Source organism: Lepisma saccharinum, chromosome 22 (genome assembly GCF_977018435.1).
Source record: "Lepisma saccharinum chromosome 22, izLepSacc3.1, whole genome shotgun sequence".
In the NCBI taxonomy this organism is placed as follows: Eukaryota; Metazoa; Arthropoda; class Insecta; order Zygentoma; family Lepismatidae; genus Lepisma; species Lepisma saccharinum.
The window spans coordinates 16,005,743-16,033,086 of record NC_139250.1 but is presented as its reverse complement, the minus strand read 5'-3'; the positions used below and the strand labels follow the sequence as shown (position 1 = coordinate 16,033,086).

At 38.0% G+C, this 27,344-nt stretch overlaps 2 protein-coding genes across 4 annotated transcripts in view; one reads left to right on the top strand and one right to left on the bottom strand.

Moving 5' to 3' along the window:
- The window catches only part of Tgs1 (Trimethylguanosine synthase 1), a 49,448-nt gene extending 38,803 nt beyond the window's left edge, over window positions 1-10,645 (top strand). For all 3 annotated transcript variants that reach the window (XM_083144159.1, XM_083144160.1, XM_083144161.1), the window contains exons 8-10: window positions 1,074-1,205; window positions 3,408-3,703; window positions 8,350-10,645. In XM_083144159.1, the coding sequence (XP_083000285.1) occupies window positions 1,074-1,205; window positions 3,408-3,703; window positions 8,350-8,463 (542 nt within the window). In that variant the 3' untranslated portion in view covers window positions 8,464-10,645. The remainder of the gene's footprint in view (window positions 1-1,073; window positions 1,206-3,407; window positions 3,704-8,349) is intronic.
- A 6,709-nt stretch (window positions 10,646-17,354) lies between these two features.
- The window catches only part of cue (Low-density lipoprotein receptor repeat domain-containing protein cueball), a 40,063-nt gene continuing 30,073 nt past the window's right edge, over window positions 17,355-27,344 (bottom strand). Inside the window, exons 3-6 of the mRNA XM_083144172.1 lie at window positions 26,869-27,061; window positions 22,877-23,968; window positions 20,729-21,053; window positions 17,355-18,282 (exon numbers count right to left, since the gene is read on the bottom strand). Coding sequence (XP_083000298.1) covers window positions 18,160-18,282; window positions 20,729-21,053; window positions 22,877-23,968; window positions 26,869-27,061 — 1,733 coding nt within the window. The 3' untranslated portion in view covers window positions 17,355-18,159. The remainder of the gene's footprint in view (window positions 18,283-20,728; window positions 21,054-22,876; window positions 23,969-26,868; window positions 27,062-27,344) is intronic.

Sequence of the window (27,344 nt, the reverse complement as noted above, 5' to 3'; positions counted from 1 at the left end):
GTGTTGCCACCCACTAACAAGCACGTGTTGGAAAGTGGGAATATCCAGGCAAAAGTTTGTCAATTGGCTTCCGTAGATGTCTAGTGATTTATTGTGTCTGTATGCACTTTATTGTTTTGAGTATTGTTATCACCTCATTTTTATTATTGTGATTTAATGATACATGTGATGTAGGAAACACATAAACAAGAAAGAACATAAGTACTCGTTACTTAACCCCTTAAGTGTGGTTGGCGTTCATGTACGCCCTCCGCATTGTGCTGCTGTAGTACGGAAGGCGTATATATACGCTTTATGTTTGTTTCAACTATATTTGATTTACTGTGGTGAATATAGTCACACAGATGTTTGGTGAGATAGTTCTAGCTGTAGTAGAAACAAAAAATAGTGGCAAGAAGAAAAGCATGAAAAAGAAGATGAAAAGAAATACAGCTAGAACTATCTCACCAAACGTCTGTGTGACTATATACTCCTTCTGCAGTACAGCAGCACAATGCGGAGGGCGTATACTGAGTTTGACGAAAAAACCTACCTACATTTTCCAGTAGTGACTTGTTCAATAAATTCAACACTTAAGGGGTTAAAGAAAAGGGTAATGAAAAATTCAGGGGGCATGGTGACCTGTATTTGTCTACCCCTGGATGGCGTTTGCTTCTTTGGAATGAGAATCTAATAGGATTGTAAATATTCCAATGTTTACATGTAATTGTATTACTATTTACTCTCATTTTCTTTTAAAATTTGTTTGTTAGCACCATTGATTTGCCGTAGAATTTTCTCTCTTGTATTAAATAGTAATGGTATCTCACGAACTTTTGTTTTGGTATGTTCAATGCATGGAGAATGTGCTGTACAGTCATGGACACATCCAGGTTGTAAGAATTGCATTGGCTATCAATAAGATGATTACAACCCAGAAGTGTCCTTGACTGTACATCATGCAGCAACACACTCTTAACTGGACATTGCCAGTAGGTCTAGGAAATTATCGTAGTTGATGATTTACTGTTATAAATTTTTTGATAGAACATGAAAAAATATTCTTGTTTGGCTAAATTGCAGTTTCATTGCAGAATCATGGTTCTCAGTAACACCAGAAAAAATTGCGGTGCACACAGCTGAAAGATGTAGGTGTGATCTCATAGTTGATGCTTTCTGTGGTGCAGGAGGAAACTCGATTCAGTTTGCATTTACATGCGAAAGAGGTAATTCAAATTATATGTATGTAATTGTAAGTACACAAATATGATAATACATAGAATCAAATGTTACATTCTTATTTTACCTAGGTATTGAGTGGGTTTTATGACACTAATGAAGCTCTTATGTAGTTTCAGCCTAAGGCGACAAGTGACACATTTGTCTTGGAAACGAATCCTCGGAAATAAATGCAACTTTTTGTACTGGAGTGACATGACAAGTTGCACATGTTGCTTTGATGTCACTTGGACTGGGCCATTCTCTCAATAGCATGTATCACATCATCTTTCCGCATACACGGTGATTTTTTTTACAGACAGGAGTGGCCGGTGTAGCTTGTCACTGTGGTCTGAATGCTCTCTTAGATATTAATAGATAGATCTCATCCATCTTTACATTATGTATGAAGTTTTTGGTATTTTTCTACTAGTTTGAAACAAGGACTCAAGAAGTATCTGACTTTCAGAAATAAATCAATATATACAGTGTGTAATGAAAAGACAGGGAAAATAGAAGGTGGAAACGTGGTGCTGCATATGATGCACAGTGAACAACATCCTGCTGCTGAATCATTGACCATGCTGTCTTATGCTTCCAAATGGTCATTCGTATTGAACACAAATTAAAAATAAAGTTCTGCATGTCCAACTTATGGCTGTTATTTCAGCGCTACATTTGCAAGTGGTGCTAAAAAAAATTTGATTTTTAAAATTTGCTACCCCATGGTCTGCATAGCCTCTATACCAACTTTCACTGCAATCTGATGCTTCAAATGGGTAAGCTCCAGAGGGGTCTCAGTAGAGGAAGTTTAATTATATCCACCCTGTACTCTGAAATTAAGCATTTCGGGACCCATGTTGACATTAACGTGTTTTCTTCTCTACTCGTGAGGAATTCATGTCTGATGTATTGTCCCATATTTTCATTACACCCTGTATAGCAAAAGTAATTGTGTTTATGTAGAATGAAATGAAATTTGTTTCGGTTCCACAAATTAGCATCTTGCTTCTTCGTGATTGTTTTACACATTTGTAGCTGTATTTACTTAAGATCAAAAGCAAGGTGGAGGGGGAGAGGGTCAGAGCAAGAGGGCAGATCTCTCCTCGGTTCCTGGTTGCAGATAATATTGGTTAGAGGTAGCTGCAAATAAAAGTCATGCACGGACGTATTTGTTTCTTACCATGAATTTCAGAAAAATAAACCACCATACCCAGTTGTGGAAAACTATTCAATATTTACACAAACACTGTGATTCCTTTTGTTGTTTATAAAAAGCTGTAGTTTACATTTTAATATGTAACACAGGGCTGCCCCAACAACCATCCACGGGACACATATGATCTCAGTATGTTTTTTTATGGCTAAGTTTACTACTTAGACACCTGGTTGAGCCTAAATTCACTGGAATTTTATGCAGTAAATCTCCTGGGTGTAGCAAAATCGTAAGGTAATTTACAACTCTACGCTGGGAGAAACATTGGCACTTTCGACATCATTGCTGTTTCAAAGGCATCAACAGATTCCATTGCAACAGCACAGACAGACAATTTTACATCGGTAAAACAGCGACAGCGAAAAATTGTGCAAAACCAGGGCTGGGCCAATAGTTAAGTTGATAGAGAAACTGCACAGTATGCCAGACCTGGGTTCAAGTACTGGTCGAACCTGCATATTTTGCTGAAATTTCTACGTATTTTATAATAGTTTGAATAGAATATTGAATTGAATGTTAAGACAAAAGCTCAGGTCTTTTACATGTGATAGAATTATTATTATGTTGTTTTATGATGCTTTTATGCCTCCTTTGGGTAAAGGCATCGGAGTAAATAACATGTAATATGTCCCATGATCAATCCTTTGACTTGCCTCTCTGGCACTGTATATGAAAAGAGTTTTTTGGCATCCCTGATTTTTGAGAATTGTTAGGTCGTCAATTTCCGAGCCCTTGTAATTAGAATGTAAGGGTAAAACATTCATAAAATACTGTAGTGATTTCCTGCATGTTGCACAGGGGTCCCAGGTTCGAACCCCAGCCTGGGCATTGGTGTTCTTGGAGAGTGTCCCTTCATCAATTCCATCACATCATTACTCATCCTCACCTTTGTGGTTAGCCAAAAGGGGCAGAAAAGCAACGTAAAATGATCCAAACCAATCAATCAATTTTGCATGTTGCATTTATTAAACTTTTATTTTTTTGTACTTTTCAGTGATAGCAATTGACATTGACCCAAAGAAAATTGAGCTGGCAAAGCATAATGCATCCATATATGGAGTGGAGGATCGCATAGAGTTCATCGTCGGTGACTTTTTGCATCTCGCTCCGTCTCTGAAGGCTGATGTTGTGTTTTTGAGTCCTCCCTGGGGAGGACCTGAATATAATACATGTGATGTTTTTGATGTAGATTCCATGATCTCAGTTGGAGGATATAAAATATTCGAAGTCAGCCGGAAAATAACCGATAACATTGCATACTTCTTGCCTCGGAATGTAAACGTTGATCAGGTACAGTATCATGATATTAATATTTCTTGCAGTGTTGAGTGATAAAACTGTGAAGTAATTCTTTCTATACTGATCGCAACTCCCAACTGGCTGTTGACCTTGATGGCTATTTCTGGCACGTCCTGTCCCCCAATCATTTTCGGGGGCATGTGGTCCGATGGGTGTCAGCAATCTCAGTTGCTAAGGTAAACCTGAAGGGGTCACATTGCTCTCCCAAAGCAACGTTGCCAAGCGTACTTCCGTTTTTTCCAGTTGTCTTTATATGACTGTGTGTCCGCCTGCATTCCGATCTGTGGGTGGTCGTTCTGGAAACTTCATTGTTCAGGACAGCATGTGCAGTTGTACCATCAACCCCCGCTGATTTCTGGGGCTGACAATACCGTTGCCCGAGAAGAATTTTTCATCCGTACAGTACATTTGGCAACATTTGGTGGACCTAACATTCATGTGTTTCATCCTGCGAACAATGTTCGGTAACTTGCGACTCGAAAATACCCAATCTCAGTCGAAGAAAATTCATCTGATCGCTGATTCGCTGTTTTCGAAGTTGGAGTTGCGTTCAGTATAATTTCAGATCATTTGTTTCAGCTTATAATAGGGCTGAGCTGATACTATTTTGAACTAATAACCTTACTTATAATGACAGTGGTGTGCCCAGGATTTTTAAAGTGGGATGTTGCATATATTCTTCTTGGTAGTCCTAATATTGCCATCTTGCCAGCCTTTGACATTCTTTTTTCAAAAGAAATAATGGGCCAAAAGGGGAGAAAAGTTGTTCCAAAACTGCGGTGTTCTTGTTGGTAGGGTGTCAGACTGCCATGCATGAGACCCATGTTTGATTCCTGGGGTGGGTGAACTAAGGTTGGAGTTTTTCCAGCCTTGTCTCTGCATAAAATGGTTCTAGGGCTTGCTCAGTCTCATATAAATGATTTTTGTGCAGTTTTTACATTTATGTCCTGAAAAACCTAACATTTCCCACCTTTCCTAATACACTATGTGGAAGAAAGTCATTGGACACCCCGGTTTCAACTCTGAAACGAACTCCTCTTGGAAAAGAGAGTACAGATGGTATATACGACAGCAGGAGGCTTCTCAGATCATTTGCTGATAAAATGACGGACAGGAAAGTGCTCAGCATGTTTGAAAGAGGGATCATAGTAGGCTGCTCAATTGGAGGCATGAGTATACATAGCATAACTGATGCCCAACAGGTCCCTAAATCAACTAACCTTTGGTGGAAAAGGGACACTACAGCAATGCACCACGAAGTGGAAGACCCACGAAATTGGACGACGGGACAGGAGAGTGCTGAAGAGGGAGATTCGGAAAGACAGGACCCGTCCGATGCATTCGATTGCAGAAGAGTTTCAAAGTGCGACCAATTTGACTGTTTCGACCAAGACACTTTGGAAGGAGGCCCATGCGCTCTGTTATCATGGTCAATCCGCTGCACACAAACCCCTGATAACAAAAAACAATAAACAGCAGAGACTAAGGTGGTGTAAAGAGCGGAGAAAATGGACGGTGGAGCAATGGCGGAAGATCCTATTGAGCGATGAATCACGCTTCACACTGTTTCGATCAGATGGGAGAGTGTGGGTATGGCAATTACCCAGATAACGTCTGTTACAGTACAAGAGGTGAGACAAGAAACTCTCCCACCGATGTGCTGGGTTGGAAACACGGCAAGCGCATGCGCAAACTTCCCCTATCGTGCACACAGGCAGGGTTGCCGAACGTCTTAATGTTGTGTGAGCACCGAGAATTAACGCGATCGACTTGCCTGTCTTCATTTAAAGTGTGTGTTTGTTTTGTGTGCAGTGTACTTGCTAGCATGGAAGCTTGCAGTTCAGAGAAAGCAAGTAAATTCGGTGGACGGAAATTAATCTGCAGCCAAGGGCGAGAAATTGAATATAATGTCAATGCATTTATGAAAGACGAGGTGGGAGTTCGTATGTCCGAAAAACAGTTGCAAAGGAGGGTGGCTCGCGCATGTGGTGTTTCATTCAGCAGTGTGAGAAGAATTGTACTAATAGAAAGTAAAGCATGCACTACGTTGAAGACACACTTTCATACGCCCCATAGAACATGACCTCGCCGAAAAATCAAGTCATATAGACGAGTTCGATAAGTGTGTTGTTAGGCATGTTGTGCACGAATTTCACCTTACGGACGGGGAAGGTATCCGAAGGGTTTTGAAACAAAGAATAGAGTTCCAAGGCAGTGTCTGGTGTGTGCGCAAGATAATACGTGACCTAGAGTTTAAGTGGGAAAAAGCGGAAAATAATAGACAATTGCTTATAGAAAAGGACGAAATAAGAAGTTTACGTTCATCGTACCTCAAAGCCATAAAAATCTTTCGTCGACAAGGACGACCCATTGTTTACGTTGACGGACTTATTTTCACAGCTCGACAACAAAGAAAGAAGCTTGGGTGGATGGAACCGCGGCTGCCATCAAAGCACCGGTGTCTAAAGGGCAACGTGTAATTGTTGTACATGCTGGCGGTTAATGTTCAAATCTGGAAAATCTTTTGGCGATTACCACCATGATATGAATGCCCAATTTTTTTTTTTTATTATTTGATATATTTTATTTTACTTCGCGTTTTGTGCCTCTTGGCTAATTTGCGAAGATGGGGATGAGTGATGAAATTGATGAATGGACATTTACAAACAACCATGACCGAGCGGGATTCGAACCCGGGACCCTTGGCGTCGCAGTGCGATGTGCTAACCACTCAGCCACAGGGTCCGGGGAGAAGTTTATCCCAAATTTGACACGAAACAGTGTTGTTGTTGTTGACAACGCCTCATGCCATAACGTACAAATAAATCCTGCGCCTTCTTCCTCCTCCCGAAAAGACATTATGATTCATTCAGTGGCTCATTCAAAACAACACCCCCTTTGACGCACACATGTTCAAACCAGAATTGTATTCCTTGGTGAAAATTAACAAACCCCGTTTGAAGATGTTCAAAATTGATTCCATCTTAGCAGAACGTGGTCATTCAGTTGTATGTTTACCACCATACCACTCATATCTTCTTGTGTTCTCGTTCTGCGTAGACATTTGACCCGTATGCACTGCCAACCCTGCTTCTGTGCGTCCTTCCCCTACGTATGGCTTGGGCGTGAGGCCGCGAGGAGTTTCTTGTCTTACCTATTCTACTGTACCCGGGTGTGTAGTGCCCACAGTGAAATATGGTGGTGGTGGCATCATGTTCTGGGGTTGTTTCATCTGGTATGGCCACATGACGTCTGCATCCTACCGAGATATTCTCGACAACTCCATGCTCCCCACATTGTGGCATTTCTATGGAAACTAAGAATGTGTGTTCCAGGACGAAAATGTGACTTGTCATGTTTCCAGGGCTACCATGGAGTGGTATGCAGAAAATACCTGGCCTGATCAAGAGCCCTGACCTCAACCCTATCGAACATCTATGGGATGAACTGGAGCACCGATTGAGGTCGCGATCACCTCGCCCTTCTACACTTCCAGGGTTGGTGACTGTACTGCAGGAAGGATGGTGGAATATCCCACTCGGTGTACTACACGACCTTGTGGTCAGTTTACCACGACGAGTGGCTGCTGTTATCGCTGCCAAAGGCGGACCGACCTCCTATTGATTGCAAGAAAACTGATGGTATCTGCTGACATGTGGTGTCCAATTACTTTCTTCCACATAGTATATATTGTGGACAGAGAAGGAGACCTTGAAATAGGAATGCAGGTGTGACTTCCGATCGGACAATGTCATTGCTGAGTAATGAAAAGTGAGAAACACTTGCAGGGAGGAAGGCATGGCAGGCAGTTCAACAATATCTAGAATGTTCCAAAATTCGTTCTTTTACATGATGTTCAGTTTGTTCTACATATTTGTGTTTACAGAAGTCTGTGAAACATTACCCATTATGAAATAGCCAGGCTCCGTGGTAGAGTGGTTAGCACATAATGCAGGGGGTCCTGGGTTAGAATCCTGGCCTGGACATGAATGTTTGTTAGTGTCCATTCATCAATTTTATTACATTATCACTCATCCCCATCTTTGCAAATTAGCGAAAAGTGCCACAAAAAGAAAAGTGAAATAAAGCAGATCAATCATTCAACCATTATAAAATACTATATTGTGAATAGTAATGTATTTTCCAGCATAAGGCATGGTTTGTTTTGAAGTTAAGTTTCTTGAACTTAGTCTCCAAAAAAATGTAAAATCATTGTTCTACATTAAATGTCCTCCTCCGTGGGTGTGCGATCTAAGGCACTGTACTTTGGACTCAGACTGTGGGACGGCAAGGGTTCATGTCTGCCTGGGTTCAGTCTCTGGATTTTCAGCCCATGTATAGGACTGGTAGCAACCCACCTTCATGAGGAAATTGGGTAGCTACGAGTGAGTAGCGTAACCCGGTCTCGGAAATCTCCTATAACGGCTGTGGGTTCAACGTGCTGACCCCACATCACCCCATTACTGGTTGAAGTTTTCCTCACCTCTAGGTAGGATCGTGGGAGGGAGACTGGCAGTCGGGAGGTCGACCTAGGCCCTTCAAGGGCTGTTGGGTTACGGGTTATTTTTTTTTTATTTACATTAAATGTTTGTTGCATGAAAAATGCATTTCAAATTTCTTAACTTTTTTCATTCCAGCTTGTTATGTTAGCAGGGCCTGGTGGACAGGTGGAAATAGAACAGAATTTTCTGGACAAGAAACTAATGACTGTAACAGCTTACTATGGCGAGCTAGTAGAAGAATGCACATGAAAGTAAGACGATAACAGGATTAGCTGTTTGTGAAAGAAAGTGCCATTGAATGACATGGTGCAGAATATTCATCTTAATTGCTACTTAAGGTAATGATATGCAATCCAGTCTTTATGTTTTGTGGCAGCGAAACAATAATTTTGGTGACTGCAGTGCCAGTAGAAGGTCTGTTTTTTTAACGTGTAGTTCAGTTTTGTTTACAACTGAAGCCTCATCAGCTCAAAACGTTACTTATCATAACATGTTACCTCATTTATATTTATAAGAAGCAAACATTGCTTGAATTGTTAATGGTTGTGTGTACATCAGGTATCAACGTTAGCGTTCTAGCCTGGTAATTAGATTGCATTTTGTAATATTGGGATATTTCGCACCAAAGGGACATATGACACATGTCATTTGGGCAACAAAACAAGTCTGTTGGTGAAATCCTTGAGCAACATGCGTCAATTGTCAGTTCAGTGTGAATTCCCCTCAGCTGTAATTTGCCATTTTACAAGTAATTTTTTAATGGTAAACTTAGCTTGAGATAGAACTGCAGTAGAGAATTTTTAAAAGTAATTAGCATTTCTGTGTTTAAATAATGAATTGTTCCTGTGTTCTGCACCTGTTCCCAGTTGTGCATTTTGTATATGATTATTTTGGAGGAGTGGCCAATAGTGCATAAATTGCTGATATAAATGTCGATCAAGCGAAAGCTGCTTCTTTTTTTATTATTTCTTAAATAGCTATGTATAATTACAATATTGCCTTACATATTCACTGCACTTCTTATATGTAATCGAAATTATTGTATCATGTGAATTACTGTAGTTGTAATTTTAATCTTATAAGGGTCAGTCAGTGGAAAATAGGCCACCTTGTGTATCTCGATGTGTAGGTGCTGCTGCTCCACGATCCTCCTGCCACTGGAAGGAGGTTCGGTTGTCACCCGGTAGATGGCAGTCACATTGCAGGCTTGTGTGAAGCAGTGTGAGTGTGAGCCATGCAGACGTACAGGCACAATCTCAAATGCCCTCCCCTCATCCAGTCACTCTTCATCACTACGTACCTAATGTATGAATTCAATAGAACAACGGAATCCAGAGTGAACCAATCCAATCCAAATCTAATCTCCACCTCTTACTACACACAAATTTAACGTCACCCATGGTCTCTAGTCAATATTTCCTAATGAGAGCAATGTATGCACTCAGAATGTTGGACACTAATGCTGATTTAAGCTGTCTGTGAACCCAAGAACACTTGTTCGAATCACGTCACCAGGAAATCAACAATTTCTAATAAATTTTTGTGCAATTGTGAGAAAGAAAGATACGGTATTTACGCGTGTATAATGCGTACCCTGGTTTTTAATGGGGGAAAGTAACAAACAGTTACATCTTGCATATAATGCACAGTATGTCTCGCACTGTCACCATGCAGGCCACCACTATTGTGAGGAAATTGGGGAGCTATGAACGAGTATCGTAACCTGGTCGTGAAAACCTATGACTGGGAGTTTGTCAAATTGACCACATGTTACCCCGTAACTGGTTGAATGATCTCACACCTCGGGTGAGTGAGTGGGTGAGCGAGCGAGTAGGATCGAGAAATTGGGGTGTGCAGTATCCCGAAAAGTCGGGAACGGGATTGGGGAGAAAAATTCCCATCCCAATCCCAACTTCGGGAAATACCGAATGGTAATTTTAAAATGTCGTTAATTCTTGATTTTTTCTGCATTGTAAGTTTCTGGAACTTATCGGAAATTGCTGGTTTTTATTCCAGAAATGCAAAAACAATCAGTTAAAGTGAAAATAACGTGTAGAATTTGAGATTTCCAGAGCTTCGGGAAATTTTTTCAAATTTTTCTCATCCCGAATGTCGGGATTAAAAAAAATTCCCATCCCGACCCAAAAAATTCTGTCCCGCACACCCCTAAAGAAATTGCTTTCTTAGGTGTAGGTCGTAAAGCTGTGCTATGCTATGCCGATCAAGAGCGAATGGTATCATACCTATTCAGTGAGTCACCAACCCATGCCATCTCCCCCCACTCCATCCTCTGTGTTTAACATTCCAAAGTTTTCACTTCTGTAACCATCTTGTTCTGTACTATAAGAAAGCGAGATCAAAATTATGTTATGGATTTGCAGAGTTCAGGAGGCGTATGCTCGAATTCTGTCACAACAGCACCACTTTTCTGTGTCGCTTTCAAAGTGAAAAATAAAGAAAATAATGGCAATTTCATTTCTATAGTGTTTTTTAAAAATATATTACTAAAGAAATCCGTGGCAATTTGTATATGTGCCTGTTGATATGTACATGCGTGGTTTCATATTGGCTGTCCAAATTACTCCATGCATAATACACACCACAAATTTTGGGGGCAAAAATTTTGGAAAGAGTACGCATTATACATGAGTAAATACGGTATTACATAATGGTAATACATATGGTTAGTAGAACACGCACCCTTGTATGTTGGTAAATATTAATGCTACCTGATGTTCAAACTGTAGTCTTCATACTTTTTCCTCTGAATTTCAAGTTGACTTCATTTAGTTCCATTATCAAAATATTGGAATCATCGTTACAATTGCTTCTGAATCTCATATTTGCTGACTGTACAAAGATTACATAAGTGCTTCTTTGCACAACTGGGTTCATGCCTATGTTTTAAACACTAGAATTTGTGCCAAAGTTGCAGTTCACTTTTGTGCATGTCGATATTTACACAGTATAAAAGTATTTATGAATATTTACATCATATTCCTGGATTTGAATTATCACCACTTCAGGGCAAATTTAATGCCCCAAAATATATTTCACGATGTAAATTATATTGTGTAAGATTGTGAGGCCACATGATATTTGTTTTTAAGTCATATCTTTCATAGTGTAGGCGTTTTTTTATTACAACATAAGTTGCAGTGTGAAATTTACTATTTTGTATTTTTGCATTTTAATTTTTATGTTGTTAAAGTCTATTTTTTAAAACGAAATCCTAAAGTAGTAGTTGTTTTTTTTTATTAATGGTAGTAATAATAAAAATATCCTTGTAAGAAATTCACTTAAAATGTTACAAAGGTATAGCTGGTTCCAAGTCACTTATTTCCAAATAAACTTTTTTTTCACGAAGTATTTCATTGTTTTATTTGTAATGAGTATGCGAATGTTTCTTTTTTAACTGTAGTAACCATACATCCACAGCACGTCTACACACCACCAGGAATTGTTGGGAGTGATATGCGAGTTCCATGTGAATTTTCTTTAAAATAAGAAAAATCCTTAGCAATCTAATCTTCATAATTGGGAACAGAGAGATGCAGTAGTATATAAATATGGAGAAACTAGTACTTACTTATCCGCGAAACTGTTTTTTCTTCGTTCTATCAATTTCAGTGGCCACTGCCACCATCCTCGTTGGAACTTGCTGTACTGTTGTTTGGCGTGATAGAACGAAGAAAAAACAGTTTCACGGATAAGTGAGTACCAGTTTCTCCATATTTAATCTAATCTTGTTAATGTGGACCACACCTGGGCAACACATCATAATTGTAAAAGAGCATTCTTCTATACTTGCATGCATCTTGGAGTGAGCAAGGTTAGGAGAGGAGGGAGCAGTGTTGCCAGAGACTTGTGGAAGCTGACGGGGTGTCTACCAGTCTGGAAAAGTCAGGGGAATTGACATTTTTTTTTGTCATGAAAATTTCTTGTTTCTGGAAAAAGCAAAATTTTTGTTGTATTGCTTTAAAAATCGTTTTTTGAACAAAGAAAGGAAAGCAAGAAATTTAAATTTTTTGTGTACAAATTATAATGTAGGAAATTTTGTTAATCTAGAACTCTACTGCAATAATTAATTGGCTATTAGAATTTACCACTTCATCGTTTGGGTGAGGGGTGTCTATTTATTAGTGTTAATTGTTGAGTTGACAAGACGTTTGATGGTGCTAGAGGCTACTGCATCTCCTTTTCCACAGGCTATGGTAAACATTCTTACCTAGAGATTGTTCAAGTTCTGGTGCTTAATATTTGCATATTGCAACATTGTCATTCCATCACTTCATGTGGCTTCACATTCACCTTACTGGCAACACGTCATTGCACAAAAACTTGAAGCGTAACCTTGGATATGGGGCCAGGTTGGAGTAGATGGCCACTAATGCCCAGGCCAGGATTTGAAACTTGGAAGCTTCAGTTGATGCCAATCTCCATGGCAAGTGGTTATCGCAGTGTGCTATGATGCCAGGGATCCTGGTTTTGAATTCTGGCCTGAGCATGGGTGTTCTTTACGAGCATACCTTCATCAGTTCCTTCATATCGCGCATCTTCGCAATTAGCCAAAAGTGGGAGAAAATAAACCAAATCTCTCTGTGCAATGTCCTTCCACCAAGTATCAAACATGGAACTCTGATTACAAGGTGATGGCATTTCCACTACACGATCGGGGAGACCTAAATGCTTTGCAACTGTGTGGTGAAAGTATATGTGAGTTGGCACTATCTCACTCCAACACACTATTTGTTTAATGTGAATGTCCCCGTTTAAGTGAACCATAGGAATGGGTCAATTCTACATATACATTACCCTGTATTCCATACTTGTAAAACTAATTTTGTGACCAGATACCAGTAGCCCATAACTGGGTGCCTACTTGTTAATTTCTGTTCTGTCCCTCTAATGAACTAAATAATGTGAGGAGCACAGTGAATCACCCATGCTATTTCCAAGATTTACTTATGACCCCTGGCTTCCTAGCAATTAGAAAACCCCTCTCCTGAATAATATCTCTAGAATTCCTTTTCGAGCATTCAAGCTCTCATTGTTGTCCAGATACTGTATCTGCAATAGTTTCATGGAACCCTAAGCCTATTTTCTGCATCAGATTAGTTGTTTTGATAGGACAGGAATTTCCAAAAATGATTGCTGGTGCATATCAAATGTCCAACATGGCCTTAACTACTCTAGTCACAATTCATTTAAGACATTTTTAAAAAAAATGTCATTTTATTCATTTGGAAAATTTTATATCTATCGTACAACCATAATTAAATTGCTGTTGTTAACTTAATATAAATTTTACGAGTTAGGGTATTTTTTGGAAGAGAAGTCTGATAATGGTAAAAATTAGAATAGGGTTCATGTTGTTGGAATTTTCCTTAATTCTCTCAACAATTTACTCCAGACAATAAATATGCAAACAATAGGGTTATTCAAAAGCAGTAGTAAAAGGTACAAACATGTGCTGTATGTCAAGGGAGAGTAAGCAGCAAATAATATGTACAATCTCTCTCTCTCTCTCTTGGGGGGGGGGGGGGGGGGGAGAGAGAAAAAGTTCATCCAAAATTTTCCATCTGGGAGCGTAAGGGTAAATTTAGAGCTAAAATGACCATAAAGTGAGCCTTTGTCAAAAATTTTAGTGGCATGGATAAATCACCATCTACGTAGAACTTCGATTGGATCCCGCATTGTGGTGCTTGCACCAACAAGGCGACTCCCCAGGAGTTGTTCTGCATACTGGAGATTGCCATGTGTAATTCCATAGTGCAGGTGCACGTGTTACGAGCTGTGCCATGCCATAAGCAAATTTACACATGGTGCAGCAACTTTGTGGAACATGCTTGCATCTGCAAAAGCAGAAGTCCTGGTGGTTCATGCCTCCACACATTGTAAACCAATTGAAGCAAAAATGGAATGAAATGGACTATCGACATTTGTCGCATCACACATGGTGCCTGTATTAACTGCATAAAATGTTCTCTTCAGCGATGCATAGCATATATTTGCATCTTGTACCAGATTCACAATCAAGGTTTGTAATCTGCTCCTCCCCTTTGAATAACCCTGTGAATGCATGTTCTTACTGGACGAGAGTTGTTAAAGGTCCAGGAATTGTAAATAAATTCAATTCCGGTCCGGAGAGAAAATCTACTAGCGTAAATGGGTTCTGGATCGTAAAGAACCTTTTTTATATTTAAAAGTACTTCAATTCTGTCTTGGAACTTTTTTCTCAATAAATTTAAATAACGGTTCAAGTTCGGTATTGAAATTAAACAATACGCAACTTCGACCGAATTTAAATTGTGCGAGAGAAAAGGTTTTGGTCCTGTTACCGAACCCATTAGAATATATTGGTTCCTGCCCCTTTAACAACCCTACTACTAGATAATAGCATGAAGTGTGCAGTGCTCGAAGTTGATATTCCTAGTTGGGGGGGATGCTTCATTTTTTTCTCTAACCCGGGAGATAGCATCCCTTGCTGAATGTCCACCCTACTTTGAGCACTGGTAATGTGCATAAAAGGTGCTATGTTTCTATCAAATAAAATAACTTTAGTTATATCAAAATTTTTTATTTCTTTCAACTACAAAAACACTTGTAAGTTCAAAATCAAAATAGTCCAAGGACAACAGGCATTTATACATATTAGACACTGCAACGTAAGACTAGGAAATACCATTGATGTATACAAACTCAAATTGCTATATGTAAGTAAAGGTAACAATACAAAACATACTCTTCAATATAACTTTCACGCTGCAGTTTATTTTTTGCAAGATGTTTAAAAAAAAGTAAAATGTAACATCTGTATAAATGCGCTGCGATTATCCTTGTAACCACAAGGAACACTGTTTAGAAAAACAGCTTTTCCACCATAAATCCACTATTCCTTCTCAGAATGAGTGTGCGGGGGAAAGCTGCTTTTTCACAATATTTACAAAAATAGGTTTTTCTTTTTTACACATTTTTTTCAGCTATATCACTCTTTATAAAGCAAGGAATACTACCACGTAAGCTCTCTATCTATCCTCTCTAGTGCAGTTATATCTCAATGGAAGATTTTTTTTCCCCACTGCATGCAAACAAGAAGCTGTTTGTTTTAGCCTCGGCTTGACTGGGGACACTAAGAGAATTTAAATGATAGCAATGGTATACTTAGCGTTGTTCAATTTCTGTACTACATCGACGACTGAAAAGCTACTTGGAAGCAAGTCCGTAAAATTTCCGTGTTTCTATTTTGAAAAAACTGGACTCTTGTGAAACAGTTGCGAGTCGCAAAATGCCTGATGCGAAGATTGGCAGTTAAGGCTCAAACTACTTTACTATCATTTTTTAAAATGAATGCTGTGTGCCCATCCATTACAAGTTGACTGCACACAAAAATTACCTTGTTCTGATAATATTCTGAATGTATATAAACTTTTAAAAATCCCACTCAATTTCCATGTCGAGTGAATAACAATTGAACAATTTTCAGTAATGCCAATGCAGATATGTTAATTAAGTTTGTTACTTGCTAGTTTGTAGCAGCATCCAAATTTTGCGTTACTCTTGAACATGTGTAAATATTAAGAATTGTATACATACTTTTTCATTTACAGTTCCCATTCAACTTACTTGAATGTCAGAATATGATCGGCATATTTTTTGTACTGGCTCCGAGAAACCAGGAATTCGTATTGAGGTTCAGTTGAAGCTGCAAGTATAAATTAGCGACAATATAAATAACTGGCATCTTGGTATATAATCTGCCTTAAATCTCTTTTCCGGTACTGGTATAACCATTTTGCAGTATAGATTTCAATTGTTTGTACACATTGTACTATACCACAATAGCCTTGTCTAGCTTGTTCCCTTATTACAATATCACAATTTATTAATACTACAGCAGTATCAGACCGCTGAAGCTAAGCACCATCTGTGATATCTTCATCCAGGCATCTTGTTGCAAATAGTCCAAACTTTGGCAATGTACAAATTACATACTTCAATATTGTAGCTGATGAGTTAAAAAATCGATGCAAAAAACATTTCAATTTTATGTTCATTAACTATAAGAGGAGGAAGAACGGAATATTTGCAGTTTATTTAACTAAAGCCCTTTTGTTATTGAGATCTTTATTGTTTTAGGTTCTGTACTTTGATTTGATTTTATGATTTTTTAAGGTTACTTGGCCAAAAAGAAAGAAGTACAGAGAATAAATGCATCTTTTTCACACTACAATTCAGTTATTTCCAATGAGTTTACGTGGAGTGAACAGACACTGCAGCTTTGGTGTGGGAGTTTTCTTCATGGCTGATTCGATATTTTTAGCAAATTTGCTAAACAAATATTGAAGAAAACTCCCACACCAAAGCTGCAGTGTCTGTTCACTCCACGTAAACTCATTGGAAATAATGATCATGTTATGGATACAAGACAAGAGTGAAATATTCCCAACACGAAGTATTTAGATGTCCAACAGCCAGATCAGAATGTCACACAAATGGATAGGACTTCAGCATCTGTGCCCAGGAGGCGAAGGGATTGAGAGAGTCCTCTGTATTCACATACATGATGGAAACTAATGGAAACCAAGAAAGGCCAAGGGAGGTTATTCACCAATTGGATTCCCTCGGAAAATGATGCTAGTTCCAAGTGATGGCCCTTTCGAATCTCCTGAGCTTCCAGATGAGGAATCGCTTGGCAGTTATAACTTACATATTGTGAAAAATTTACCAAGATGTAAAATTCAAACATGTCTTGTTCAATCTCAATGCCATATTAATATACAAATGACACATGTTTATGTATGTGTGTACCGGTTTATTTCGTTTGGTTAACAAATTAATAAAAAAAAAAGTATGCTAAGTACGTTTTGTGTGTCTATTAATATCTTACTTTGTCTAAAGTCCCATAACATGATTTAAGGCCATAGTTAACATATTCCAATTGGTATATTTGTAATCTTACGTGCATCTCCTTTTTTCTAAACTGTTCACATTATTTATTAGACAAGAATAAAAACTGTATTAAGTACAGTTATGCGAAGGAGATGGCATAATGTTCAAACACAGCAACACATAAATATAACTGTGTGGTAAAAAGGTAACCACCACAAAATCACTAGTCTTCCTCCTCTTTTTGTGTGTGTGTGTGTGGCAGTACAACTTTTCCACTTTAACGTACAACCTATTCAAAAATTGTTGCTTGATAAGTCAACCTCTAGGTTCACAAACAATATTTGCACCATCAGCCAGGTACATCACAGATATCACATATTTTTTACCAACTCTCAATCAAATATTTACAATTCTCGATTCTGAATTATGTAGTGTCTTTGTATCATGTACAATATGGGCATTTCACTATGAAACAAGTTTTGAGATCTAGCGAAAACACCTTTCACAACCCTGTTATTTAACATGCCTTGCTAGATCAAGGATGCAAACTTAAAAATATCATTAATCAGATTTTAATTATAAAAAAAAACAAAAATCAGCTTTCCATGTTGCCGATTTCACTTGAAGTATTTTGTAGTGCAAATTTGAGCAAAAATACTAGTGAAGATGCCATGCAAATAAAAAAAAAAGTGACACTGACTTAGAATGTAAATTAAGAGAATGTTCGTTAACGTAAGATGAGCTGTGAATGACTATATGAAAGATGCGAACACATGATGAAATGGACATATTGTTTTAATACTGCTTACGTGCACATGCTGCAAGAAGACATTTTCATCGCAGTCTTTTCTGACATGGAAGGTTACGTCCACCATGGACACAAATGCTGTTCAGAGAAAAACTTCCAAATGCTTCTCCCAAACTTCAAGAACACACACTTACGGTTTTCTAAGTGTAAACTTTAAATTTAGAGCGGTACTTCTACGTAACGTTCACTACTGAAGAGAATGTCCTCTTCAATTTTTTTTTCTGCGGAAATTTGCAGGCAGGCACCTATTGTGATTCACTGGTATTGCATGGCACGCACACAGAATACTCCATGTTATCTATTAGCTGTTTTCTTTCTTCTCTTTTGGCTGTTTCATCAACCTCACGGAGCTGGGGTTCGAAGCAAGGCTGGAAAGATCAGAACACATTATTACATATGTGTACATGAGACAGAGGCTATTGGGTGTATTTTTGTTTTTGACAGTGTTTCTATTCAGTAACAATGTTACTAGTACTAATAACTTAAGGACATCTGATAAGAATATATTGATTAGTGTAGCAGCAAGAGCTTTTCGCTGAAGCCCCCAACAGTTGGCAGGGATGATGCTAGATAGTATACGGAATTTCAAGCTCTGCATTTGCCATGGCATCATGAGTGAATGACATTGAACAGGCAAAGCAAGCAGCATGCAGCTGGTAGTACAAGTATAACAGTATTTGTCTGTGGTATTGGGCCTTAAATTAATGGATCGTGAAGTGAAATCTTCTAGTGCACTAATCTGATAACCCTAAAACTTAGGTTTAAAGGATATTGAAGAAATTATCAACTACACATTACATTCAGCAATCAAAGCAAAAATAGTTAGGTGAGGGGATGGTTCCATGATTTAAGGTGAGGGGATGGTTCCATGATTTACCATTTATCATGGTGAAGGTTATTATCTACGCAGAATTCATGATTATCATTATGGTGGTTTGACTAGATTCAATTAGATAAGGTTTTGAGATGTGTAATCAATAGAGAGTGGATTATTAGTTTTTCTCTTGTTCCTTCGGAAGTCAGCCACATACTGTAGGAGCATGGGCGTTGCCAGAAATTTTCCTAGGGGAACGGGGGGGGGGGGTCGAATCGAAGATATTGAGGACACCCCATCCCCTCAAAAAATATTCTGATACAGACCAGTGGCATATACAGAAGTTTGTCAAAGAGGGGTTCATTTTTAAAATTATTGCATTCTCGGCATTTTAAATTATGTTGTTATTATTATTAGTTTTAGTTTATTTTAGCATCCAATAAGTTTATTATACCTAGATATGAATAATATAGTACTTGTTACAACCAAGATTACGTAATAGTTATTTCGTACATTAGTAGGAGTAGCAGCAGCAAACATAGTACTATAAGAGGCTTCAAAATGTACGAAAGTTACAAATTAACAGAGTTTCAGTGTTGCAAATTATGAAAGTTTAGTACCAAATTCGATATCTCAAGACAATTTTTAAACAATGATGCAAAATGAGTTGAATTAAAGTGCTTCGTTTATAAATTGCTATAAATTGAAAAAAATAGATGGAAATTTCCAGGTGGGGGGGGGGGGTCAACAGACTGGTTAGACTCCCCTGCCGATGCCCATGTGTAGGAGTGCCAATTGCATGGCTGCAATGTAATCTGCCAAGTCTTATTTCACATAAAAATGCATAATTTTACCTTTAGCACATAAAATATATATTTCTAGGGGATAAAAATGTACATATTTCAGACATTAACAAAATAACAAACTGTGGCTCTACAGCCCTGGAAGGGCCTTGGCCTATCTCCTGACTGCCAGTCTCCCTCCCACAATCCTACAATGGGGTGACGTGGTGCGAGCACGTCGAACCCTCAGCCGTTATAGATTTCCAAGACCGGACTACGCTACACACTCGTAGCTCCCAGATTTCCTCACAATGGTGGGTTGTCGCCAGTCCTACACACATGCTGAAAACCCCAACACTGAACCCAGGTGGAATTGAACCCATGCCATGGAGGAAGACATATTTCAGACATTCCAGACAGAAAAAGTTTTCAAATTCTTTGAGTACAATGGCAATGTACTACCGACCTACAGTTTACAGTGGAATCCAAACTACTATGTGCCTCCACCGAATATCAAACCTAGGACCCCTTGATTAAAAGGCCCCAATCATGTAGGTAAAATTGTCTAAGTGTTCATGACATCCTGCACTTCAAACATGCACGTTTGACTACGTGACATGTGGAAAGGTAGTTTTCACAATACAAGACATTGTTCAGAGGTAATTCAAGTGAATTTACAATGGAAAATTTCAAAATGTGCTTTGTTGTTCATTGTTAACAGAATACAAGAAGGAACTAATGTCCTGCTAATACTGGCAAGAGTATCTATTGTTAGACAGAATCTTAAAATTAAAATAATTTTTACTTTTAACCACATACTTGCAGTTTTTAGAACATAAAAAAAAATATATTTTTCAGTTTTTGAGAATCTAAAAATCTGCTCACTAGTAATAAGCACATAGGTTGCAGGTCATAGACAAAATTTATTTCAGGGGCCTCATTCCTTATAAGTAAAAGGCGAAAAAGTAGGGTGGGGGGTAGAAGCCCTCAAGAGGAAGTTCTCAGTATATTACAAGTTATTATACAAGATGTTTAATGGAAGTAAAATTAATTACTACTATATTTAAAATATATTTGCAAGATTTCTGGTGGGGCTTCAGCACTCACAAGCCCTCCCCCTGGCTACGTGCCTGGTTAAAAGCTTCAAGAATTAACAACTTTGGCCATCTAGCTATTATAATAAAAAAAAATGAAGATTCATGGAGACAAAATACTTACAGTTTCACATATATTCATGTTGCAGCAATCCTCTATGGAGATTTCACAATGATCTGGCTTTGGACGACTAGTAAGTGGTAATTTCTTCACTCTGTTAACGACATACCTCCTCTTCCACCTTGGCTTTTTCTTCAATCTGTACGTGTACAGTACAAGGACAAAGACAGCAACCACCATCACGGTGCACATTATTCCAAGAATTATAACAACCATTTCATTGAAGTCTTTTCGAATGCAAGGAGGCTGAGAGAAGTAGCTGTCTGTTGTACGGTTTTCATTGTTGATTAACAGTTCGTAATGCTCAGAGTGTGTTGATGGAGAACACCTGTAAAGAACAAACATAGCTCACTTGTAGATTATTTAAAAGTGACATTAAAACATTCATGTCGAAAAGACTGCATACTGTCCACAAAATGTTCAAAATTAGCGATGGGTGGGCACAGTCAATGTGTGTGTGTCGGTTTCTCACTAAAATTGGCAATAAATTGACTGATCTTGTAGTGGAAATAAGCTAAAAATAAGTTTAAATATTGAAAAATGTAAAATCTAGGAAAACAACATTTTTGCTATGTTGGGACTAGTGTGCTGCATTGAGGCTTTTTTGCTCGATCGTCTAATAGTTTGCACGGCTGACACTAGATGGCTTATGGAATTGACAGTTTCCTCGATCGAAGCACAGAAGTTCACGTACAACTGTATAGTCTGTGGTAGTGAGCCTTCAAATATGGATCATGAAGAGAAAGACACAGTGAAATTGAAATTGAAGAGAACATAGACACAGTGAAATTGAAATTGAAGAGAACATAGTCAATCTCCATGTTAAAATGTAATTTAGTCTTATTTTATCACTACACAGCAATATAGGAATATATGAAAATGGATTTATGATTATGGGCTGAAACTACCAGCACTAATTTCACACATATTTGTACGATTATTGTCACATTGAAATGATATTTGATATTCTATATATTCGAGCGAATCACACTGGAGCATGGGAGATTCAATCAAGTTTGAGCAAGCAAAAATGGTCCAATGCAGTACTCTAGTTGGGACCATCCAGACTGAAGGTATAATGCAGGAAAATGTAAATTCGGGGGTCCACTGCATTTCTATACAGAGTCAGTATTCCAGTGCTGCAAAATTCAAAATTCTACCTAATTGCTAATTCTTATAATTTAATACAAATAAAAAAGCATGGTGGTCATTTGCAAAATTTTCTCTCCTTTCAAAAACCACTACGATATTCCAAATCATGAATATTACATCTGTTTTGAATTCAAAGAGATCTCAAGTGAATATTTTTTTTTCTGTCGTATAGATAGGTAACAGTTTTGTGGCATCATCTAGACAATAGCAAAATCAAATCACAGAAATATTCACTAGAATGCTCTACAATGAATTTCCAACATATGTAGCCAGCCTCCGTGGCAGAGTGGTTAGCACAGCATGCTTCGATGCTAGGTGTTACAGGTTCAATTCCTAGCCTGAGGATGGGTGGTTTTTTTGTAAGAGTCCCTTCATCAATTTCATATCATCACTAGTCCCCATCATCGCTATTAGTCAGAGTGGCACAAAAGCAACGTTAAATAACAAAAATCAAATCAAGCCAACAGATGTAATTTTAATTTGCAATATCATAGCTGTTTTTCAAAAGGATAGTAATAGTCAAAAATGACCCAGAGGCTGTTCTAGTACAAACAATTCTCTTAACTGATGTGAATTAAAAGTCTGAATTTACATAATTATTATTTCATTCTGATACAATGAAAGTTAAAAAATCACACGACCCATTGCGAACTCAAGAGAGAAAAAGATTGGTGAGAGTCAAAAATGACCCATCGCCAGTTTTAGTGTTAAATGGCCTCATTGGCAGAGGCCTGACAATTCATTATTTATGACAGAATGTAGGATTGTAGAAAAACAATATTTAATGAGCAATACAACTAGGCTTAAGTTTAGAGCACAGAAAGTTCCACTTGGCGACTTTTCCAAGGAATCAGTTTTTTTTCCACACAAGGAAATTATCTTGAATATGTAATAGGTTGAGTAAATAATAATTTAAAAAGCCTGAATGGTAAATGACTAATCATCAAGAATTATCATTAAAATACACAGGTTAAAAATGTGATATGATTGATTACTTACACACACATGGGCACTACTCCATCCACTGGAACAAACACATCTCCGTACTGGCAGTAAGTTTTACATAGCTGTTCCACATTCAGTTTCTCACATTTGCTTCCATGAAAGTTCGTCGGGCAATCACATTCAGGCTTACCATGCTTCACGTCACACACGCCATTGTTCAAGCAGAATCCATCACACATTCTAGTCTCGCAACGGTCACCGCCGAAGCCATCACGACACAAACAAACTGGTTCCTCAAGAACTACCGAACATGTTCCGTTGTGTAAGCAATAATTGTGGCACATGCTAACTCCACACCTTTGGCCACTGTATCCCGGAGAGCACAGACATGTTTTGGCACCATTGATTTCCCTGTATGCACCATTAACACAGTAAGTGTCAAGTTCCCGAGCAGGGTTTCCAGCTTCGCTCTTTTTCACCGGCTTTTCGGAGCCTGTACTTTGGTATGCAGTCGCAAATTCAGTTTCGCCACTGTAATTAACACTAACCATTGAACTAGATTTTGTTTGCTGTTCATGTGAGGTAACGGCATGCGGACTTGCAGTTTCTTCAGTTAATAGATACCTATCCTTGTCTCTGGTTTCCCCACTCGTACCGTCATGTGTCACAACCTCAACATCGGTTTCCCCACTCGTAAAGTCATGCGTCACAACTTCAACATCTTTCAAAATATCACAGTCTCTGTAATCCGTATCCATGGTTGTTATTAATCCCTTCGGACTCATTTCAGATTTGTACATCAACTGGAAGTCTATGTCAGTTTTATGTTTTGGCAATTTCCACACCGCGGTATTAATCGAATCCGACCAGTACATAAAGTTCCGGTCAATCGCAATGGAGAAAGGCTTATGATGTCTTCCTTCGACCAACCTTTCTCGAGACGAGCCGTCAAAATTGCTTCTCTCAATCCTGAAGTATATGCCTTCCCTGTCATCCGTCCAGTAAATTTTCCCTTCCTCAAAGTCCAATGTCAAACCAAGTGGCTGGAATAGATCTGCACTTACAACAGCTTCTCTGTCCGTACCATCAAGCCGAACTCTCTCTACAGAAGGTTTCTTGTGGTTGCAATTTGTAAAGTACAAATAGCTGAAAATAACCAAGGAGAAATATTAACTGCAGTTCAACTACATGCTCACATTTTTATTTCTTTTTTAAATCAAAATTTACATTAATAAACAAGTTAGCACACACAAGCTTTTCCAGGGAAGAGCTAGCAAAACTAACCCAAAACATTGTAATTTCGGTAAATAGTAGTTGAATTTTGCTTCCGTGCTTGCCTTCCAAATCTGTAATTTGTTACGTTTACACCGCAATCTTCTTAAAATATAAAAATACACTTTATTTTTGAAGCATCTCAAAGGTACCTACATTTATAATATTACAGGGTATTGAATGATCAGCACGTAGTTATGAAAAATTATTTTCAGAAAGATATCTGCATTAAGTTTTCCCATACAACATATCTGGAATCTATACTGATAAATATCAAACTTAAATAGCTACGATTTACATTAAATGTAGCAATGCAAATGTGAATAGAATAAAAAAAAAATGATATTCTGGTAATCCGTGTCAATTTCTCCACTGGATACCTAACCAGTTTACACTCATTTTCATACATTATAAATTTTCTACTTTAAAAATAGTACAAATTAAGCTCCCTCTCTTAATATCCAAAAACAGAAAGGATAAAAAAGAATATCACTAATGTAATTCCATATAATTGTTCTTTTGACAAGTAAGGGTGCGAGACACTTTCTGGATGTGGAAAAATGGATTACTAGGAAGACAAATTTATGGTAAATAAAATGTTAGATCAGCGGTATATACCAGCGGTGGAAAAAAAAAAAAGCACAAACTTTTTCATCATAAGAGGAAACAACATACAAAAGAGCTATAAATTGATAAACTACTTCATTTTTATATACTGTACACATACACATGTACTTAGATTTCAACTGTAATTGCCAGTAGCGGCGATTGGGTGGGGCAACGATAGTTTACTTTTCTTGCTAGACAAGGCTTAGTATTTAGAGGCCATAGTGCAGGGGCAAAGAAAGCTAGCAAGTTCAATGAAACTGGAAGTTGAGTAGACTTTCGGGGGAAGAAACGATGCAACTTGACAGGGAGCGAAGTTTTCGAACTGAGATTATGTGCATGGGAAATCCCAATTTGCAGCATCTTCCTGACATGATCGAAGATAAAACGTTCTTCAGCTGCAAGTGGTAGGAAACTTTAAGCAAACGTTTTGTTACAAATTGACAGTTTTTCGCGCACAACCTCGATTGCTGGTTTTTGCATGTTTTCTACTTAATTTGATGATATTTCACGGTTATTTAGCGAAAAAGCATTCATTTCTTGGAAAAGCAGACATTTCGCATTACTTCATGAATAAAACTCATGCATATTTCATCATTGGGGGTGAAGTTACGTGCAGAATGTTCAAAATTGCATCTTTTTTTCACATTTCGAGATTTGGCGCATCGCGAAAATTCAATGTCCCTATGGATTACATAGGAAATTCAGACATTACACTATATAAGCTTATGTATTCATATAACATATTTCTGAATTGCTGTGTCCACTTAAGCTTAAAACTATAGAGGGATGGCATGAGCAATGCCTGCTAGAAAATAAAGATCAGCCTAAAATTATATATTTCATTCAATTTCCTTTCAGTCACAGTAATTTGCATTAATTATTACACGGGCTTGTAAACAAGCAAGACTGCACGAATACTATATCTTCAAAACTGAAGCAGAGTTAACACTCAGATGTAGTATTTCCATAGAAGGATGGGGGTGTAAGGGGTGACCTTCCACATAGTACACCCAATAGTCAACCTCACTTCCACATCAGTACACCCTGGACTACAGACTAACGAGGCTCTGGTGACTGGCCCCATGGCCAGTATAATTTTGTTTGTGTTGTCCTGTTCTTTTGTCCTTATGTGTGCTGAGTGCCCCTTTACAGCCTCAGCTTTTAACGAAAGTCAGAACATTTTAATATTTTATGATTTTAGTTCTGCAACGATAGAGTTGTTATATGTAACGATAAGGGGCTGGACCCCGTATAATGTGACGGGTGCAAAATAGCCTTAGTGCTGACGCACCCACAATTTTAAATTCCAATCAAATCAAACCATAGAGGGATGGCATGAGCAATGCCTGCTAGAAAATAAAGATCAGCCTAAAATTATATATTTCATTCAATTTCCACGGAGATCGGGCAGTTCCTTTTCGAGTTATACATAGGCGATACAAAAACGTGCAGTGAGAATTTTGATTACTAAGAATATTTACTTTCAAGAAATAACGAAGCGAAAGTGTAAATTCAACAATGATCTTGCAAGAAAATATCCAGCTTTTAAAAGGATGGAAGAAACTATAATGAGGCAAGTGTAAAGTGGATGTTACTTTCCCCTGCTGTTGAAAGAGTACTAGAAATGTTCCTCGCATTACAATCCTATTTCTTGATCCAATCTAAACTACCTAAAATTTTTATTCGATTTTTAGAAATAAGTTTAAATAAATCTTACTTGTTACATTTGCATTCACTTGTGGGGATATTTCATTCTAATATCCAAGAATTAGAAAAGGAGTAAAATTATGTGCTTCAAATTGTAGATATTCTTTGTCATTTGTTAAATAACAGATTAGGAGATTGCTTTCTTTGCTTAAAGGTGAGAGGAAGTTATTGAAAGGGATCACCTGAAAAGCATCTGTGAGCAAAGTGTTGGTAAGATTTTTTAATATTGCTTAAATTGTGAGTAATTGGAAATGTGGTGCCATTTTTTGTGGTGTCCTCTTTTTTATGACTTTGTCCTCCTTTTTCGCCATGCTCTGTCCTCTTTCTTGAATGCATGTGTCTGGTCACCCTAGATATTACCATCAAGTGGATACAATTAAAAAGAAACGCAAATAGTAAATTGTTAAGTATTCATCTCGCATCTGAAAGAAAAATGTAACGTTACCACCAAAACTTACCTCTGGCAACTGTCCACAGCTATACCCTGTGGAATTTCATCTTCCAACTTCAAAAATATGCTAACAATTTTACTGTCATGCTCTCTGAAGGAAGATGCTAATTTGAAAGACATAATAGCATTCTGACTACGGTCTGCCCAATATAAAGTACTTGCAATAGTATCAAGAGCTATATCCTGAATACTTCCATTATCTGCAATGTTAAAACAATAGTTATAGGTTTGCTTCACTGATACCAGATGTGCTAAATGACACAATAACATTTTCAGTTACCAAGAAAATTAACAGAATGATGATAATCTCAACAGCTGAACACTTATAAATAAGCCATGTTGCCCTTATTAGCTAAACATCCTACATAAATGCACTAATGGCTCTGGACTGGGACTGAATGTGTCTTGCAGTAAATGTTCACAATTGGCACAATGCCTAAAAGGTTCCTCACAAGCAACCACATTGCTGGTTTTAGTTTCATA